Genomic DNA, 18,401 nt, shown 5'->3' with positions numbered 1-18,401 from the left:
ATCAGCACAATACCCGGCACGGGTTTATCCTCTCAGGGGTTGAGCCTATCGCCGTCAAAGGTCTCGATAGGAATGGTCGTTTAGCGGTTGAACACCAGTCCTATGGAGAAGCGGTGGGGTAGGGTGTGGGAGGTCAATTTTCAGTGTTACTAGGATTATAGTATCTCGGGATGCTGGCAGCCGAAGATAATTACTGGGCTTTTGGTTAGTGCGAAGTTAGGCTAATCTAACGTGCTCACCTTCTTAAATAGCATTAATGAATCTAGGAGTGAGGTCAGTCGGACTCCCCACACGCCGTCTTTCAATCAATTTGGAAAGTACATGGACGCTCGAAATCCGTTTCACTATTCTATTTTACTCTCTTCTCTTTCTTGAAATCTACTATAAAACTTTAGTCCTTCTTCAATTTAGTCTGTTCGACCCTCTCAAAATATTTCTGGCATGAGCCATCTGGATACTTCCTACACATCAAGGCAAAGCAGAAGCTGCGAACAAAAGAAAGGTTAAGTAAATGACCAACTGAATGATATTATGTCCGAAAGCATATATTAACTAGTAGATAAGGCTTCATAAAGCACAATCTTTCTCTCCTGTAGAGGCCCATACCTTGACATCCCATCAGTTCGTTATCACAGGAGTGCTTCGATCCCAAGTGCTCTTCTCAACAGCATCCACCAGGCACGCCGCCACACTGGCCCTCGAGATCCCCCCCAAGCCCGCAAAAACACCGAGTCCTTTCCCGTCGTCTCCACAGAACTGAACAGGCGCTTTTTTTGCCAGAGTCAGTCTCGCAGCCCTGAACAACACAAATTTCACTCCGCTCTTCTTGAGTGTCTTATCGACTTGATTATGGTCCTCGAACAAATGCCCAAAGCTGGTTTTGGAAATTGCGAATCTCATAATCACAGTGATATTCGGGAAAGAAGACCCAACACCAAATGAAGACAATGTCGCAATTTTGGAAACGCCGTGCCTTTCCATGGCAGCGATGAGGTTTTCGTGCGCGTTCGTCATGACTCGAGTCCCCTTTACTTGCGGGGATGCAAGCGTAACGATCACGGCAGATGGGATATCTCCTTGGACTGCGTTGAAAGCGCTTTCGATGTTCGAAGGCTCCAGTGGTGTGCCCTTCACGATGGTTAGGCCTTCCTTAGCTGGAAGGGTAGAGGGATTCCGAATCAAGGCCGTAATCTTGTGGCCGCGCTGCAATGCTTCATCGATGACGAGATGACCAGTCTGTCCACTGCCACCAATAACAAGGACACGCATATTGAAGATGCTGTTGCGCTGTGGTAGGACGCTGACTGTGTTCCTAACTATAGGGGTGTGGATTGATTGGGGCCGTGGTACGATGCTTTTAGTGACTTTAACTTTGAAATCAATAGACGATGAACTGGATGCTCTGGAATGTCATATAACCAAGGAGCTCCTATCAGGTATATATAGCTATGGTATAAACTCTATCGAGGGTGTTGGGGCTGATTCAACGTAAGGACTAGCTAACTACAATAACCTTAGAAGTTGTTAGGTATACTGGTTATTACAAAGCCTAGTTAGTGCTTAGTTACTTAGCTACCTGAAGTGAATGACGCGTAGGCTGTTGCCTTATCAAATATACCTGTTGTGGCCATCTCCGTAGACCGAAGTCCGTGTGGTAGATCGGGCATCGCTAAAAGCTACGCCCGTAGAATTACAAATCCAGTTGCTTACAAAGAGGGGACATGACGTTAACACCCTGGCGCCTAATGGAGTGACGACCTCTATCCCACGGGTGCAGGTGCATCTGCAAGTAGTTTGGGGGATAATTTTTTCCTTCTTCACACAACAACAATCTCCTGAAGCGCAAAGTCATAGGCCCATTCGTCATAACATTTTGTTCTATGATACGCAGAGGTATCGGATTAAAGTCGGCCCGCTTAGATTTGGGCGGGGAGGAATTGTAAGTAATTTTAGTTTACAGTAAATAACCGATGTCCTAGTAAACCTCTCGGGATCACATATGCAAAGAGATAACGTTGGAAAGCGAAGAAGTACGTGCACTTCCAACCGCTGGGCAACAGCTCACTAGTTCTTTGCTTTTAGTTCGTCTGGTTAATTATCGATTATTGCGATATTCAAGTTGCTCCACTGTATTAGAAAAATATTGAAATTCCTTTTGAAAGTGACCAAAAACATGCAACTCCCACGCCGAATTCTCATAATACCATAAGTAAATCTTCCAAAGTGCACTCAGTAGGCCCACATGCACTTGTACGCCATCAGCCGGGGACCAAGTCGATCATACTCCAGCCTTCCGATCCAACTATCGTTGGTGCCGCTCAGTTTACCGAAAATACTGGCTCCCTTCCACACAACGACCTGGGGATCGAGGTCTCTGGGCGGTGTCCCGATCATGATCTCCTTTGAGAAGCCAGGGCGGAGAGCTTGCAGTCGCTCTTCCAAGAAGAGATGGAATCCGCTAGTCAAGCTGCCTCCACCGACGACCATGATACCGCCGATGAAATCCCGCATCTTCTTCTCGTCTGAGCGAGCCGCGTGGGCAATGGAGGTCAGGATAGCGCTGTCCAGACCGAACACAGGCATGATATCGTCACGATCTTCCACCGCAGGAGGGCGGGGAGGCTGGGCTGCAGCGGCCGTGGCAGCGGGTGTGTTTGTCCCTCCGGCCTGAGGAGTCCCCGTGTTCTCGGGTCCTGGAGAGCCAGCGACAGAAGATCGCGGTGTACCTTCCAGATCTTGGACTTTGCTCAAAGCAAGAGGGTGTTGAGGGCGGCTTGGTGTGGCCTGAACATCCGATGCTGCCGAGTGAGACTCGCCATTTGTCTTGCCATGAGAGGGAAGTGGAGGGGCCATGGCGGTCAAGATCTCTGACTGGGCTGCAGAAGTAGGATCATTAGGTGATCCATCATAGATGTCAACAGACCGATCGATCAAGGTCCGTCTTCCGGTAATTTTGTCAGAGTTGTCGAAAATAGCAGGCTCAAATACACCCATTGGCGCAAGGTGAACTTCGTCAAACGCCTTGAAAGTGTACTTTCGTGTATCTTGGCCTGCCACACGAAGGTGGAAGTCAAAGACTTGGGGAGAAACACTGGCTTCGTTCATAGTGCAGATGTTCTTCTTAAGCTCTTCGGCCAGAAGGAAGTCGTGTCTACGCCGTAGGTTGATGTCGGCATAGGGGAAATGATCGTGTAGCATCATCTTAACGAATGTTTCGGTCATGTCTTGACCACCATACTTCAGGTTCACCCGAGAGTTCTCAATACACATGCCTTCTTCCACGCAGCAGATCGAGGTCTTCTGCGCTCCAATATCGACGACACATGCCGAGGTGAAGCCGGCACCAAAGGTGGCTGCCAGACTCTCCTGGATGAAACACACCCGAGCGAACGCAAACTCTCGCATCAACATATCCAATACTTGGGTGACATAGGACTTGTCGTAAAGATCCGGGATGACGAACACACACGAGTACTGGGTCCAATCCTTCTTGCTCGTCAAGCGTAGTTGATTCTTGATCGCATCTTCCACGATCAATGAAATATCCAAGAAGAGAGATCTCTTGCTTGTGTAGTCCTTCTCGTTACACCAACCATTCCGGATTGGCCAATACAGCTTGTATCGAGGCTTTGAAGAATCCGGTACCCGCAGGGCCGGCTGTCCGACAATGTACTCCGGTGGGGGGTTAGATAGCTCGGTCCATTCAGCACGCATTGGATCATTGTGTTCAGAGATAATTTCCGGCACAGTTCTGCGGTTATAGTTAACAACCATCTCCTTGGAGTTTGGAAGCATTCTTCGCTTGTTCTGTCGCATGTGCACCTTCAAATCCGCAGACATCCGATTGAAATGAGACGACCACTATCAGAAAATTAGTACACAGCATTCTCAACAAAATTTCACAGAACATACTTCAGATCCAAAAGCTTTTTCAGGCTCCATTTCAGAGCCATCATCGTGCTTAAACCTCTTGGGCTTGGGTTCATCATGGTCTTCGGACTCGTTGGTGGTTGCTTTCCTGGCAATCACCATTGGCAAGGTCTTCGGCAGTGCATCGCTGGCAAGTCCGATCCGGAGGTTCTGACTGCCCATGTGAATGACAATAACCTTGGAGCCAGCCATCTCGGCTGGGGTCTCCTCCGCATCCTCCATCTGGGCATCGCCATCTGCCTCGCCCTCGCCTTCCGCAGTTTCGGTCTTGGCCATGGCAAGGGCACGGTCGTGATCCTTCGCTTTCTTGGTCATCTTCGTCCTGGCTTCCTCGTTTTGGAGTCGGAACGCGAGGTTTTGATCGTCTCGTTTCAGGTAGTCACTACATAGTGCAATCAGTATCGACTTCCTCAACTAGAACCATGCGGCAGATATCGGTCTGGGTATACGTACGTGTAGTAGTTCTTCTGGTTGATTGCTGGGATCTGCGGCCAGCTGGATAGTTCCATGTTATTGTCAGTCCGCTCCAGGCCTATGTCAAACGTTAGCTACTCTGTTGTTGACGGGTTTATTCCCACCAGCTAGATCGGATCGCCTTACCCTCGTCCCGGAGGGCCTTGCCCGACTTCTTTCCCACCATGATGGTATCGGTCCGTGGTCGGCTGTCTTCAATTGAGACTAATCGCGGCAAATCTAGGGAGTGCGCCGGAGGTGACGGCAGTTCCCTGGTTGCGCTTGATACGGTGGGAGGTAGTCGTGCAACGCGATACAAGTGAACAAACGCAGAATATGACGGAGGGAAAGAGACAATGGGGGTTTTCTAAATGAGGAGCTCAATCCCGCAAGACGATGATCCCCCGATTGACCGCCCACACCGCACAGGCCGATCGGCCAAAGAACGGAACATCCAAAGTGGTTGCCACCAAGTGCCTTCTTCTCTTTCACCTCTATCTCATCTACTTATACCATAAACCCCCCATAGCAAGTTTGTCTTGTTTCCCTCAATTCATACGACTTACGCGCCCCTCAACCCATTATCCTCAGCTCCATACTTGTCCGGACGACCTGTGAACCGAACATTGAACAACGCGCCCTCTAGTTAATCATACACACGATGGGAGGTTCACTATCGCGTATCTGGTCTCTGCTTTGGTCCAAGAAGGAGATCCGCATCCTGATTCTAGGACTTGTACGTTGTGTCTCACTGCGTCCCACGCGGGGGAAACGGGTTCTCATTAATGTGGCAAGAACTGAAACTAATTAACATTTTTTTCTGGGATTTAGGATAACGCTGGAAAGACTACTTTGCTCTACAGACTCAAGGTAAGATATTATGGCTTTGAAACTGGTGTTTTCTGGCGCGTTTGAGTGAGATACGTGGGGCTGACTCGCGCCCACAGATTGGTGAGGTCGTCACCACGATACCTACAATCGGTTTCAACGTCGAATCGGTCACATATAAAAACCTCAATCTCAATGTCTGGGTATGTTTTACCCATCTCTAACCTCATTCGGGTCATAACTAACATCCCTGGATTGTAGGATCTTGGTGGCCAAACTTCTATCCGCCCATACTGGCGATGCTACTATGCCAACACCGCAGCAGTGGTCTTTGTCATCGACTCCACAGATATTGAGCGATTAGGGACTGCGGCGGATGAATTAGCAGCCATGTTGAACGAGGAGGAACTTCACGATGCGGCATTGTTGGTGTTCGCCAACAAACAAGATCAACCCGGTGCCAAGGGCGCAGGCGAGATCTCAGAGGCTTTGAAGCTGGGAGAGCTGCGGGACCGAAACTGGAGTATTGTTGCTTGCTCTGCCATCGATGGCAAGGGTATTAATGAAGGAATGGATTGGCTGGTGGTTCGTGTCTTTCCCCAATCCAACCTACTAATTTCTCAATCTAACTATGCCTCTACTTGCAGCAAACAATCCAGTCCGAGAATGCATGATTTTCTGGCGTTCCATGGGTTTAGAATTTCATCTTTGATACCTTAGTTTTCGAGTTTTTCACACGACTCGGAGACCTTCTGCTGCATTCGGAGTGCTGTACCACTTCCTTCCTTTCGGCTCTGCCTAACAGAGTCCTTGTCTTATATTCCTTCATGATTGTTCTGATGTCAGACCTGCGGCTTACACATAATTGTTTAATTGAATTGTTGACCCTGAACTCTGTAAAAGAGAAGTGTCAGATTGATTCTATCTTCGTAATCGATTATTATTGATATCTTCTCCATCTTCATCCCCGGTTCAACCTGCCTAATCTGCCCAGATTCGAGATCCTTCCCAATATATCTTGGCATCTATTACCATTGTACATAGGTAACTGTTTCTGCTTATCTTTGCACCCTTCCCTCGCACCCCCGCATCTGCGATACGACTAATGCCGCCTATCGGTCGGGTCAGGTCTGAACTACCGAATCATTTAAGCCAAAGTGTCCTCGTAAATATTCACAGACTATTTCAAACGCGTGATCTCAAATATTCATAGCAACCAGCAATATGTCGATTCCTCCAACCCCCCCGATTCAAATCGCTGCTGTGATCGCATCCATGAGTACTCCTGTCTCCGCAAAGGTGAGGATCAAAAGCAATCGCCCGGTGCCGACTCCAGGAAAAGGCGAAATCCTCGTCAAGCTCGAGTTTTCTGGAGTATGTCACTCGGATCTCCACAGCATCCGTGGCGACACGCCTATGTTGACTGATGTTGCGGGTCATGAAGGTGTTGGGAAAGTAGTCAAGGGTGAGAACTATCACTGCAACAGGTTGACACAGCGCAAAACGTATACTTACATTCTTCGTTATCCCTAGTCGGACCGGAAGTTGACGAGAAGCAATGGATGGGAACGCGGGTTGGTATCAGGTCTGTCTCCGCAAATTGGTCATCCGGTTGAAGTTATATTGACGCTGGTGGCATTCCCATTGGTAGATGGCTCTACAGCTCTTGTCGCCAGTGCGAAATTTGTGAAATCAACCATACCGTATGCCCATATCAGAAGAACGCTGGTGCAGTAAGTTGTTAACCGTCGCAAATCATATGTCTCCCACTATCACTTCCGTTACTGATTGCATTGATGGTTTAGAATGTACCTGGAACGTTCCAGCGTAAGTATTATATCTATCGATGTGATTATCCAGTCCATTGGAACACTTCTAATATGATGCCTCAGAGTATATTGTCAGTCCAGCACTTCATGTGACAAAGATTCCGGAGCAACTTTCACCAGATAGTGCCGCGCCTCTTTTGTGTGGTATTTTTTTTTCCATTGGTATTTCGCCAATACAAACGCTAACAATTATCTCCAGCTGGAATTGCCATGTATTCTTCTATCATGAAGACCAAAACCCGTCCGGGAGACTACCTTGCCATCCTTGGTGCTGGAGGTGGCCTTGGTCATATGTACATTCACAGCCCAGCTTTTGATGACTGGAAACTATGTTTTCTGACAAATATATTTCTTGCAGGGGGATTCAAATTGCCGCTAAAAAGGGCCTCAAGGTCATTGCGATTGACAGGTATGGGATATTTCGAGCTGAACATTTTCTATCACCTTGATAACAAACTAAACCGTTGGTGCTTCCAAAGCGGAGATAAGAAAAAGCAACTATGCCTTTCGCTTGGGGCTACGGAATTTCTGGACTACCGCGAAGTCGACATTGTCCAGGCAGTCAAAGCCAAGACAACCTTTGGTGTACATGCTGTGATCTGCACTGCCAACGGCGAGCGAGCCTACGAACAAAGCATGCAGATGTTGCGGCCTTTTGGCACGCTGGTCTGCGTCGGTATTCCTAACAAGCCCTTCAAGCTACCAGCTACGCCATTCGATATGATTGTTAAAGGTGAGTTCTCTGATACTTATACAATTCAGAACATGAGCCAAGCTGACCAACCGATATAGGTCTTACTATTGTCGGAAACTCCGCAGGAACAGCGGATGAGATGGATGAAATGCTAGCTATGGCGGTGACTGGGGATGTGAAGGCGCATATTGACGTCTTTGAACTGGACGATATCAATGATGTGTTGGACCGCCTAGAGCGCTCGGAGATTGATGGCAGAGTGGTGCTGAGAATCCCCCAATAGGTGCGATAGCTGGCATACTCTAGGGGTTTAAAATATTTTTGCCTTGGCAGTGAAGAAAATATTACTATTTCTATACTTAGTGTGCTATGTATTCATTGTAGTATTAGGCCGTTCAACTACAAAATCAAAAAGTAAAAGAAGAATAAAGCAATTCAAGGTGAATGAATAGGGAGCCGAAAAAAGAAACATTGGTTCCAAAGTTATTGCTTTCCTAACGTTGAGTCTTTGGAGTCGGCCGCACAATATCCATGTATGATGCACATACCCTAAGCGGACTATAACGACTACTACTATCAAAGGTTCTACAGATTATGAACCGAAGTAAAAATAAGATGGTTAGAGATATTATTTTATAAGGGCATGCTTGTACCCCACTTTCATCATATTAGATTGTGGTGGCTAGCATGGCTGGGAAACCTATATTTAGTATATCGGAAAAGCTTTCACACGTCGAAGAGACCCAATAGAATGAACAGAAAAAAAGAGTTATTACACCACAGCGTTAATTGATAATAAATCGGCTGCCGGAAATGGCTACATTGGACGCTAGTTCAAGCTCCTCGCTTGAAATCAGACATAATATGATCCTATCCTGGGCTTAGACTCGTATGCAACTATGCTGCAAGAGCGTTTTCTGTCACAAAGTACAACTAACCAAGGTATTCCGGTAAGGATGGGTTGTTCTTCTTACCGCTATACTCTGTGGCTCTTCCACAAGCCTCATTTAGCCATCTCAGATTGAATTTGATTGCATTCGGACAGCAATGAGTGTCTCGGATCAATTATATTATGAGACGGAGATCATAAACAGTCTCTCCAACATACAGAGGCACAGCCACTTTTTCCGCATCGTATTTAGCAGCGCCAAGGCTAATCCATGTTGACACTAGCGCTTGGCGTTCAGGGTTCAGTTCTATGACCACAACTAACTTGGCTATTCCGTAGGTTTCAAGATATTCCTGTTATAGCTAAACGGTCATAGGCACAGATTTTAGGAAATTTCTGATATGTGCATGCTTCACAATTTCCCCTCCTTCCGTTGCCCCTTTTGTAGTATGTCAGCCGCTTCGTAGAGTGGTCCCCACCGGGGGCCAGAGTGTAAATTTGATGTGCATTGATCCTTCCAAGATAGTCGCTTAAAAGGTTCTCGTTCCTCGCTGTGACCACTCGATCGACTGCAGACCCATTCTCCTATTGACCATTCATTTTGTCCCGCAAGTCAGGATTAATATTTGGTCTTTAAAATGTCAACAGACGAATATCTCGAGGGCTACTCCATGCGCCGAAATGGCTCATGCGCGGGGGGTGAGACAGATTGTGGTAAGACCTGGGACTCATTTCGAAGATGTTGTCCGGGAAATACCGAATGCCCTGCTCAACCAAACAGCCCAGGGATATGCTGTCCAACTACGAAGAATTGCAAGGCCGCGTTAGATAATAAATGGCGCTGTGCAGACCCTACAGCGGATCTCTACTTTGTTGAAAAGACCGAGGGTTATTTCTGCTGCGCAAATGATACTCGAGGGCTTTATACAGTCAGCAGAAATTATGCGGCCTGCGCAAAAGCAGAAGACATGAACGACCTCGGTGTGGAAGTGAAGACAATGAAAGCAATTGTCCAATATACTCTACCTGCCTCTACAAGCTCGAGTAAGCCTTGTCCCTAATGATCGTCAAAGATCCAAACACTGTGAACATGGTGCATCGTTATCTTTTCTCTCAATCTGACGCACCATTTCATAGATATTGCCACGACTACGACACTCTCCTCGTCGACATCAGGGACAATTACCGCAACTTCCACCTCCTCGAACAACGCAAATACCGACACTTCTCACTCTAACACCGGGGCAATCGCAGGTGGTGTGGTTGGTGGTATAGCCGGTGTCATCATCTTGATTGGGCTGGCCTGGTGTTTATTCCGTCGCCGAAAGAAGCACCCTCAAGATAGCCAATCCATCCAACCTCCCCCAGGCCCTGCATCGGAGTTGAGTGGTAGTAATCAGATCACAGAACTGAGCGGTCAAAGCATTGCAGAGCTACCAGGTTCAGAGCACCGGAAGTCCCCACCTGTTGAATTGGCGACATGAATGCCCTGGCATGTGCAGTTCGGCGAGACTTTCCTAACCCTCAATAATCAAAGCCTGTTCTCACGGGATGGAGCTTGATGAGACTTTATAATGTGGAATGTTGATCTTTCATCTAGAATAATCTGGCGAAGAATGTCGGATGGGCATTGCGTTGACAGCAGTGGAGCTACCGAATTTGTGTTAATAGGCAACGAAACTGTGAACGCTCACCAGCACACCATATATTGTGAAGATATGCTTACCGTCAATTCTAGTCTTTTCCCCTGTTTGATTAAGGTTATGGCAGCATTGCCTGGTACATATGTATTTTTTATCATCTATTGCATTTCATCGTGTTTTTCTCCTCTTTGAGGATTATTTGGTATTTGGTCTTAGCTTTTTTTCTATGGTTGCTAAATCAGCAGACAACATCTCATTCCCAGACTCAATCACAAATAAACTATGCCAGATACTGATTGCATGTATGGGATGGCAGCTTTTCTACCCATTGCGATTTGGAGGACTGTACTAGACTGTTTACTGCGGTCAACGGAGGTAAACACTGCCCTCCGAGGGAAAATACCATTCTAGGTCCTTCGCTACGTGGAGGTACAGTCAATTCAATATATAGCAGATAGCAGCTCATTATATACATTGGCTCTTATGGCTCTCCCGTGTGATCACATTCGACTTCATCCTTAAGAGCTTCTTGACTTCCCCAGGCCACCTATCCACCCTCGCCCGGAAACCCTTTCTGCAATAACCACTGCCAGGCAACTCACCATCAAGCCTTCAAGAACCCCATCCGAATCAGCATCAAGCTCAGCGAGAACGTTCAAAGAACCCAGAATTTGTCGATCAGTTCTATTCTGCCACACAGCTAGAATATCATCTGGTTTTTCCGCAGAAAAGAACTTGAGGTTGCCGTTCCCATCACTAGAACCCGCGCTCTTCCCTTCAGTTCCAAGGAGAGTCAACGCAGTTTTGGACCCTTTCCAGTAGAATGTTTTGACAGCTTCGCCACCAGTAATCCCAACACGGTAAGTCCTACCAATTCCCTTCCGAACAATGTCCACCGAGCAGTGCTTAACAAGATCCGGGGAATTTTCCCCAGAGCTCGAAAGCCCATTTTGGAGGGCATTAGAATCTACTCGGCGGAAGATGTCTACCGTCACATGGAGACTTAGCAGACCCTCAAAGCCACGGTAGTGAATGTGCGCGCGGTGGTCTTGAGGCTCGGGAGACGGGTCCTTCCGGCTGCGCACGACATTGCCACCAGAGTAAAGATCAAACGAAGCTGGCAGATAGAGGCCTTGGCGGTACCAAGGAATGCGCAAGGTGTGATATACTGGGCTTGGAGATTGAGCAAGTCCCCCAGAAGGGTGAACTTGAAGGCAAAAGCTGAAGGCATTTGTACCGAGTGCTACCTGCATGAATTGATGAGTATAAATTTCGATTTACAAGTGTTTGGGAAACATCAATGCATCTATAACCGGGCTGCTAACATACATCTTTGAAGACGTTGAATGAACGGTAGGGCTCCTTTGCAGTCACCGCTTGCCGTATAGCATTCGTGAAATCTCGCTGCGAGAGTGTGTGTTCCTGAGCAGGGGAATCATCCTCCTCGTCGAAATAGACATGATCAAATCCCACCGCTGAAGAGTTGGTTGTTTTTCCTTGCGTTCTCATCCTAGATAGGATTTTTGGCATGCGATCTTGATTGTTAAGCACCGTAGATAAACAACGGGTTTCCGTTCAAATACATGGGCAAGCTAAAGGGTTCGCAATATGTGGGAGGTAGAAGGCAAATTGGTCATAGCCAACAGCGTTGCCCGATACGAGCTTGTGATCATCGAAGAGAAGATCGTCGGTCAAAATATTACATTCATTCTGCATATAAAGCGTAGATATTCTTCGGGATATAGAGAGGAAATATATTCCGAAGCAGGTTTGCAACCACCAAAAAGCACTAAAATCATAATTGAAAGCAAAGAAGACGAAGTACATAAGTGAACATCGAACAATGTAGCAATGTAAGGCTACCGCCCTAGAGATTCTGCCTGCCTTATTGCCACCGCCCGGATTGTGCAGCAAAGAACCCGAATCCGCCCTCGAGAACTGCAAGGGACGTGCGAGAACCTCGGATCGTGCTCAATTGCAGTTGTAAGTGATTTATTAGGTGCATATTGATTTGTATGTACTATTCCAATTGGCTAGTCCACAATGCGAGTCGATTGGAGCTCAACTAGCTCCATGGCCCCAGTCACAACCCACTATCGATCGCAAGTACTAACCGCCGTATAGGTTCGATCGGGCGTTGCTCCGCCGGCGAATATAATTAGCTCCACACAATCAAAATGGCTTGTAACTCCGCAACAATGGCCTGGAGAGCCAGCATCCGGGCTCGCGCTCTTCCTACCTCCCGCTTGACCCAACGGCCGTCGGCAGTGGCACCGAAGTGGGCCCATCACTACCCCGGTGCTTCGCGATGTGCTTCAGACTCGGCTGCATCTGCACCTGCCGAGGCAGCCAAGGAGACAGTGAAGGATGCTACAAAGGAGGCCACCAAGGAGATCCCCCGCAAAGCGGGCCGTGGCTCTAAGAAGGCCCTGTACGGTGCCTCGTTGGCCTTGACCCTGCTGGTGGGCTACATCTATGGAACCGACACCAGAGCCAGTATCCACAGATACGGAGTTGTGCCCTTGATCCGACTCCTGTGGCCCGATGCGGAGGATGCACACCACATTGGCGTGGAGAACCTGAAGATGCTCTACCAGTATGGCCTTCACCCGCGCGAGCGTGGGGAGCCGGATCGTGATGATGCCCTGGCAACTGAGGTAATGGCATTCCCAAATCGGCCGGTAGCCAATCGCTAACGAGATCCGTTACCAGGTCTTTGGATACACCATCTCCAACCCCATCGGTATCTCCGCCGGTCTGGACAAGCACGCCGAGGTCCCCGATGCGCTGTTCGACATCGGTCCCGCCATCGTGGAGGTCGGCGGCACCACCCCTCTGCCGCAGGAAGGAAACCCCAAGCCTCGAGTGTTTCGACTGCCCTCGCAACACGCCATGATCAACCGCTACGGTCTCAACTCCAAGGGCGCCGACCACATGGCCAAGGTTCTGAAGCAGCGCGTAGCTGACTTCGCCTATGCTGCCGGATTCGGCATGCATGAACAATCCGAACAGCGCGTCTTGGACGGCGACGCCAACGTGCCACCTGGAAGTCTGGTCCCTGGCAAGCTTCTCGCCGTGCAAGTTGCCAAGAACAAACTCACCCCCGACGGAGACATCGAAGCCATTAAGCGCGACTACGTCTACTGCGTGGACCGGGTGGCACCGTACGCCGACATCCTCGTCGTGAATGTTTCCAGCCCCAACACCCCAGGCCTGCGCGACCTCCAAGCCGCCGCACCCCTCACAGCAATCCTGACTGCGGTCGTCACCTCCGCCAAGAACGTCGAGCGCAAGACTAAGCCCTACGTGATGGTCAAGGTCAGCCCGGATGAGGACTCCAACGAGCAGATCTCCGGTATCTGCGAGGCTGTCTGGAACTCCGGTGTCGACGGTGTCATCGTCGGTAACACCACCAACCGTCGGCCCGACCCCGTGCCCCAGGGCTTCGTCCTCCCCGCCGAGGAACAGAAGACTCTGAAGGAAACCGGTGGTTACTCCGGCCCTCAGCTGTTTGACCGCTCCGTTGCGCTTGTCGCCCGGTACCGCGCCCTGCTTGACCAGGGACCTCCGTCTGCGACCGACTCGGAGAAGTCTGTTGAGGTGTCTAACCTTCCCCGCAAGGTTATCTTCGCTTCCGGCGGTATCACTACCGGTAAGGAGGCGCGCGAGGCTCTCAAGGCCGGCGCTTCGGTCGCTATGATGTACACTGGTGTTGTCTACGGTGGCGTTGGCACTGTCACGCGTGTCAAGCAGGAGCTGCGTGAGGAGCTGCAGAAGAAATAAGCGGTGTGAACTATGCTTTTTATCATTTTTTTTTAATTCTCATTCGGTCTTTGATAGATCCTGTAAATAACATGGATATGAACAAGGAAAGTAATATTTCCCATTTTTTCCGCGTTGGTTTCTCGTCCGAGAGATCGACACATTAGTAGACACCTGACAGGGATTAATTATATCCATGGGTACAATGGAACGGCCGAGTCAGGCAGTACCGAAAAGAAATGAAAAAAAAGGGGAGAATTGATCAATGTCGGTAAGTATTGACACACTGCGAGAGATGTATAGTTATCAACAGCTCGGAATACTCGATCAGTGCAAAATGGAGATCCAGAATCCACAACGAACCCACCTAAGCACGGAAGTGGATCACGGAAAAGATAGCTTCACGACATCGAAGGACCTATTGAAGAAGTCGAAGCTAAAAAAAAAAAGCTTTAAAAGTCATCTGAGGTAAATCTCTGATCCACCGCGTGACAGGTTCACAGAAGAAAAAACCGGGGAAGTTCTCCACTGGGTTCGGGTTCCCCCAGATAGGCTTCCCGACTCGGGTGAGATGACCATTCCCACTTTTCTGTTTTTATCCCAGGACTTTGTGTCTAGATCTGTCTTTTTGTCCTTTTCTGTTTAAGTCGTGTTATGTATTATTCCGTATAACAATGACGAGGAACCGTATAGTGCGAAACACCATACCATATACCTGTATAATTGTAGACACATAGTTATAGAGTGTCAAGGTGTCAAGGTGTCAAGGTGTCGAATCAAGGACAATACCTGAGATGCGTACTAGTGTATGTGCATGTGGCATACAAAGCCATCATCCAACACAACCAATACGCATCATCACACCAGAGCCAGCGTCTCCTCCACTTCACGAACAACCTCCCGCACACCCTCAATCAGATGCGCAAACCTGCCCAAAAACATCCCATCAACCGCGCGACCAAGCCCACCAGTCCCCCAAAGACCAGGCCCCGCACTACCCCCATACAAGACCCGCGCCGTCCCAGACCGGGGACCAATAACGGCACGAATACCCTGCACAACAGCAGCAACGTGATCAACACCCGCCGGCTTCGGTTGGCCAATAGCCCAAACCGGCTCATACGCGAAGATAACGGGCGCGTCATCGGGGATAGCAGCCAGGACTGCGCGCACCAGCACCGCGCACTCCGTCACAGCCTGGCCGACGGCTTCGGAGGCGATTGGGCCGGGAGCCGTCACCTCGCCGATACAGACGAGTGGGACCATACGCTGTGCGCATGTTGCGGCTGCTTTTCGGGCGGTTTGGTCGTCTGTTTCGTTAAAGATGGCGCGGCGCTCGGCGTGGCCTAGTTCGACGATTGAGCAGCCTAGTGCGCGGATTGAGGCTGGGGAGACTTCGCCTGTGTATGCGCCTTGGGATTCCCAGAAACAGTCTTGTGCGCCGAGGAGGAAGGGGGGTGCGGAATTGGGAGTTCCGGTGGTGGCTAGATTGGTTTCATATTCTTTGAGTATTTGGGCGCAGGGCCAGATTGTTAGGAAGTCGGGGATTAGAGCTAGGAGGAGTTTGTCTTTATTTGCGGGGTGGACGATCTCGTTGGTTGGGTTGAGGAGGTCGCGGAGGTAGGTGAGTGTGCGGTCTGGGGTGAAGTACATCTTTAAGGAGATGAGAAGGAGCTTTTCCGGGAGGATTGGGTAGGACGCCATGGTGATGGGTGATGGGTGATGGGCGATAGGCGATGGGTGTTGTGGAAGGTGTGTGTTTTGTCTAGGTCTAGTGTGGTCTTAGGTAGGGGGGTTGTGCTTAGCGTTCCCGGTGGATATATGATTGGGGAATCTCGGAAAAGGTTGGAAAGTGAAAGCGAAGGGATCCAAGTTCGACAATGAAGGTAATTCCCTGTCAATGCGCTGCATTAGCGGCATTTCTGCGCTAGACGTTCCGATTGTCCCATCAGGCTTAGTGTACAATGGAATGGTATGAGAGGGGTATACAAGTCTATAGTGCCGCCTATATATGTGATGTCACATCGGCCCAGACAGGGTTTAGCAAAAGTAATCATTCGGAGTACTCAATGCCGCAGTCCAATGAATGTTGATAAGTCTATAATAGGCCAAGCCAATGTAGCATCAAGTAGTATCAAGTACCCCGGATATAGTAGAGTGGAACTATGTATGTATTCCGATACTGTATTACGCTTTGGCCTTTCGCGTACATCCCGTATATTCTAATGTGTTATCTTCTGTGTCTATTATATTCGTATGTATTATAGTATGATTAGGACTATGTACAATATTCTATAGTGCAGATCCAAAGGAAAATCTGGAGTATATTGTTACAATAGTACAACCCGGAGGACCGGACTAAGTTGACAGCCAACAACATTGGAGACGGTGGGGTGAGACAGTGGGAAAGTGGAGTACGCAACCTTGCAAGTATGGGGTTTAGGGACGTACTTTGTACTTCGATTCCATTCGATCTTTGGGAAGTTTGGGAAGTTTGGGAAATTTGAAAAATTAAGTTATGAGGCAATTCACATGTTATGAATATCCCCGGGGTTCTATTATCTATCCTGCCGGGTTTTTTAGAATGGCATTGAACTTGGTTCCCGGTTTAGAAACTTAGTTCCCGGTTATGAGGTCAATTGCGACAAATCCTGTCTTTCCCGGTGACATGCGGCTGGGGCCATAGCCATGTATTCCTCAATATACGAGGTGCCCAGGCCTTAAGCCACCGAAACCAATCCTCCCGTCGGGAAAAAAAAAAGATGAAACCAAGACTCCCCGATCCTTGGCCTCGAGGCACCAATATTTAAGAGGAAAGTTGAACAGCCACGTCCGTGTAAAAAGCCACAGCCGTCTTGCCCGTCTTGCCCCGTCTTATCTTGTAAGTTGTGTTCACCACTGACATCGATGGCTTGAGTGTGGCAGAATATGAAGCCTGAGGGGCGTGGTCCAAGGCAGCGCCGGCGAGGTTTAATGAAACATCCCGTGTAATACGAGGTAAGATGCATGTATGGTCCAAAACAAGGCTCCTAAAGTATCCGACCTCGGTTTAACCTCCTTCTGGCGCTGACCACTCATAACCCATCGTTGGGTGCTATGATGCCACCCCGGACGCTGGAAATACGCGTAATATCAAGGGAACCAGGCCATTCCAGTTTCCCAGTGGAGAACGGCTGTAGATGATTCCATCAAATGCAAGGATTGGCTGAACCTAGGTTTGGTTGCACGGCTATAAAGGACAGAGAGGGGAAGGAGTAAAAAGATATAAAGACCCCCTTTGTGTACTCTCAAATCAGGATTTCTTTTTCTGTATCAAACATCAAACCAATCTCTCTCTCTATCTTTATTATCTACTCGATTCAATTCATACTATTATTTGTACATTCTTCATCCTCGTATCCATACCTCCCATCATGTCTACTCCCTTCCGCATTGTCATGGCCTGTGACGAGGCCGGTGTCCCATACAAGGATGCCATCAAGGCCACTCTCGAGAAGAACCCTCTTGTCGCCGAGATCATCGATGTCGGTGTCAACTCATCCTCCGATAAGACTGCCTATCCTCACCCTGCTGTCGAGGGTGCCAAGCTCATCAAGGATGGCAAGGCTGATCGTGGCCTCTTCATTTGCGGCACTGGTCTGGGTGTTGCCATCGCCGCAAACAAGGTCCCCGGTATCCGAGCTGTGACTGCCCATGACCCCTTCTCCGTTGAGCGCTCCATCCTGAGCAACGATGCTCAGGTTCTGTGCATGGGTCAGCGTGTGATCGGTGTCGAATTGGCCAAGAAGCTCGCTACAGACTGGCTCAACTACCGCTTCGACCCCAAGTCTGCTTCTGCTGCCAAGGTCCAGGCTATTACGGACTATGAGATCCAATTCCGCACTGCTGCCTAGAACTCTTGTCTTTGTTCTTCGTCTCGTCATGTCTCATTTGCCGTCCGTAACACTTGGATGCCTTGAGAATCTTCTTGATATTCATCCTTGCCTTCTCGCTTGACACCCGAAACACATGAGACGTCTTGAGAATCCCCCTGGTATTGTCGCCATCCTTGCCTTCCCTGACAGAGCATGACTTGTCAAGTTTTATCGACTTGTCTGCACGATTGTTATGTCTTTCTTAGTTTCTCACAGCGCATGATACCACGAACCAAATGTTACTTCCGCTCCCAGATTTTGGATTAGAAGGTTACATAGATATGTATATAGTGAATGAAATAACTACAGTCCAATCCATGCCGAACAAATTCTGTAGAAGAGTAGCTATACCCTCTGGGACTGTGCAGTGCACCAATTGAGCTGACTCAGAACTTCCGCAGGGATTCTATGAGTTTCCATATGTACCTGAGGAGTTGGTTCATGCGATTTATTTGAACT

The 18,401-nt window shown here is 48.8% G+C and overlaps 9 protein-coding genes across 9 annotated transcripts; 5 read left to right on the top strand and 4 right to left on the bottom strand.

Annotated features, from left to right (window-relative positions):
* Positions 1-618: 618 nt before the first annotated feature.
* N7537_004520 (NAD(P)-dependent oxidoreductase) lies at positions 619-1,269 on the bottom strand (the record flags this gene model as incomplete). Its single annotated transcript, XM_056895577.1, has 1 exon — positions 619-1,269. One exon carries the CDS (start codon positions 1,267-1,269, stop codon positions 619-621), a length of 651 nt encoding a protein of 216 aa, XP_056755325.1.
* A 960-nt stretch (positions 1,270-2,229) lies between these two features.
* On the bottom strand, positions 2,230-4,609 carry N7537_004519 (putative chromatin remodeling complex subunit (Arp8); the record flags this gene model as incomplete). Its single annotated transcript, XM_056895576.1, has 4 exons — positions 4,531-4,609; positions 4,384-4,462; positions 3,913-4,312; positions 2,230-3,861 (listed from the first exon to the last, which is right to left on the bottom strand). The coding sequence occupies exons 1-4, from the start codon at positions 4,568-4,570 to the stop codon at positions 2,230-2,232; spliced, it is 2,151 nt and encodes a 716-aa protein (XP_056755324.1). The 5' UTR covers positions 4,571-4,609.
* A 435-nt stretch (positions 4,610-5,044) lies between these two features.
* On the top strand, positions 5,045-5,946 carry N7537_004518 (ADP-ribosylation factor family protein; the record flags this gene model as incomplete). The annotated part of the gene is made up of 5 exons (XM_056895575.1): positions 5,045-5,119; positions 5,215-5,253; positions 5,331-5,414; positions 5,473-5,796; positions 5,859-5,946. The coding sequence occupies 5 exons, from the start codon at positions 5,045-5,047 to the stop codon at positions 5,883-5,885; spliced, it is 549 nt and encodes a 182-aa protein (XP_056755323.1). The 3' UTR covers positions 5,886-5,946.
* A 489-nt stretch (positions 5,947-6,435) lies between these two features.
* On the top strand, positions 6,436-8,017 carry N7537_004517 (zinc-dependent alcohol dehydrogenase; the record flags this gene model as incomplete). Its single annotated transcript, XM_056895574.1, has 9 exons — positions 6,436-6,676; positions 6,745-6,796; positions 6,863-6,944; positions 7,017-7,038; positions 7,104-7,184; positions 7,240-7,333; positions 7,399-7,449; positions 7,520-7,773; positions 7,833-8,017. 9 exons carry the CDS (start codon positions 6,436-6,438, stop codon positions 8,015-8,017), a joined length of 1,062 nt encoding a protein of 353 aa, XP_056755322.1.
* A 1,244-nt stretch (positions 8,018-9,261) lies between these two features.
* N7537_004516 (uncharacterized protein) lies at positions 9,262-10,107 on the top strand (the record flags this gene model as incomplete). The annotated part of the gene is made up of 2 exons (XM_056895573.1): positions 9,262-9,667; positions 9,761-10,107. 2 exons carry the CDS (start codon positions 9,262-9,264, stop codon positions 10,105-10,107), a joined length of 753 nt encoding a protein of 250 aa, XP_056755321.1.
* A 677-nt stretch (positions 10,108-10,784) lies between these two features.
* Positions 10,785-11,775, bottom strand: N7537_004515 (uncharacterized protein; the record flags this gene model as incomplete). Its single annotated transcript, XM_056895572.1, has 2 exons — positions 10,785-11,513; positions 11,596-11,775. 2 exons carry the CDS (start codon positions 11,773-11,775, stop codon positions 10,785-10,787), a joined length of 909 nt encoding a protein of 302 aa, XP_056755320.1.
* A 689-nt stretch (positions 11,776-12,464) lies between these two features.
* N7537_004514 (dihydroorotate dehydrogenase 2) lies at positions 12,465-14,049 on the top strand (the record flags this gene model as incomplete). Its single annotated transcript, XM_056895571.1, has 2 exons — positions 12,465-12,923; positions 12,979-14,049. 2 exons carry the CDS (start codon positions 12,465-12,467, stop codon positions 14,047-14,049), a joined length of 1,530 nt encoding a protein of 509 aa, XP_056755319.1.
* An 837-nt stretch (positions 14,050-14,886) lies between these two features.
* N7537_004513 (triose-phosphate isomerase) lies at positions 14,887-15,732 on the bottom strand (the record flags this gene model as incomplete). The annotated part of the gene is made up of 1 exon (XM_056895570.1): positions 14,887-15,732. The coding sequence occupies one exon, from the start codon at positions 15,730-15,732 to the stop codon at positions 14,887-14,889; it is 846 nt and encodes a 281-aa protein (XP_056755318.1).
* Positions 15,733-17,441: 1,709 nt separating this feature from the next.
* Positions 17,442-17,921, top strand: N7537_004512 (RpiB/LacA/LacB family sugar-phosphate isomerase; the record flags this gene model as incomplete). The annotated part of the gene is made up of 1 exon (XM_056895569.1): positions 17,442-17,921. The coding sequence occupies one exon, from the start codon at positions 17,442-17,444 to the stop codon at positions 17,919-17,921; it is 480 nt and encodes a 159-aa protein (XP_056755317.1).
* Positions 17,922-18,401: the final 480 nt, after the last annotated feature.

Source organism: Penicillium hordei (genome assembly GCF_028827395.1).
Source record: "Penicillium hordei strain IBT 12815 chromosome Unknown utg000002l_segment0_segment0, whole genome shotgun sequence".
Classification (NCBI taxonomy): Eukaryota; Fungi; Ascomycota; class Eurotiomycetes; order Eurotiales; family Aspergillaceae; genus Penicillium; species Penicillium hordei.
The sequence above is the reverse complement of the archived record's forward strand: the minus strand, read 5'-3'. Positions and strand labels throughout refer to the sequence as shown.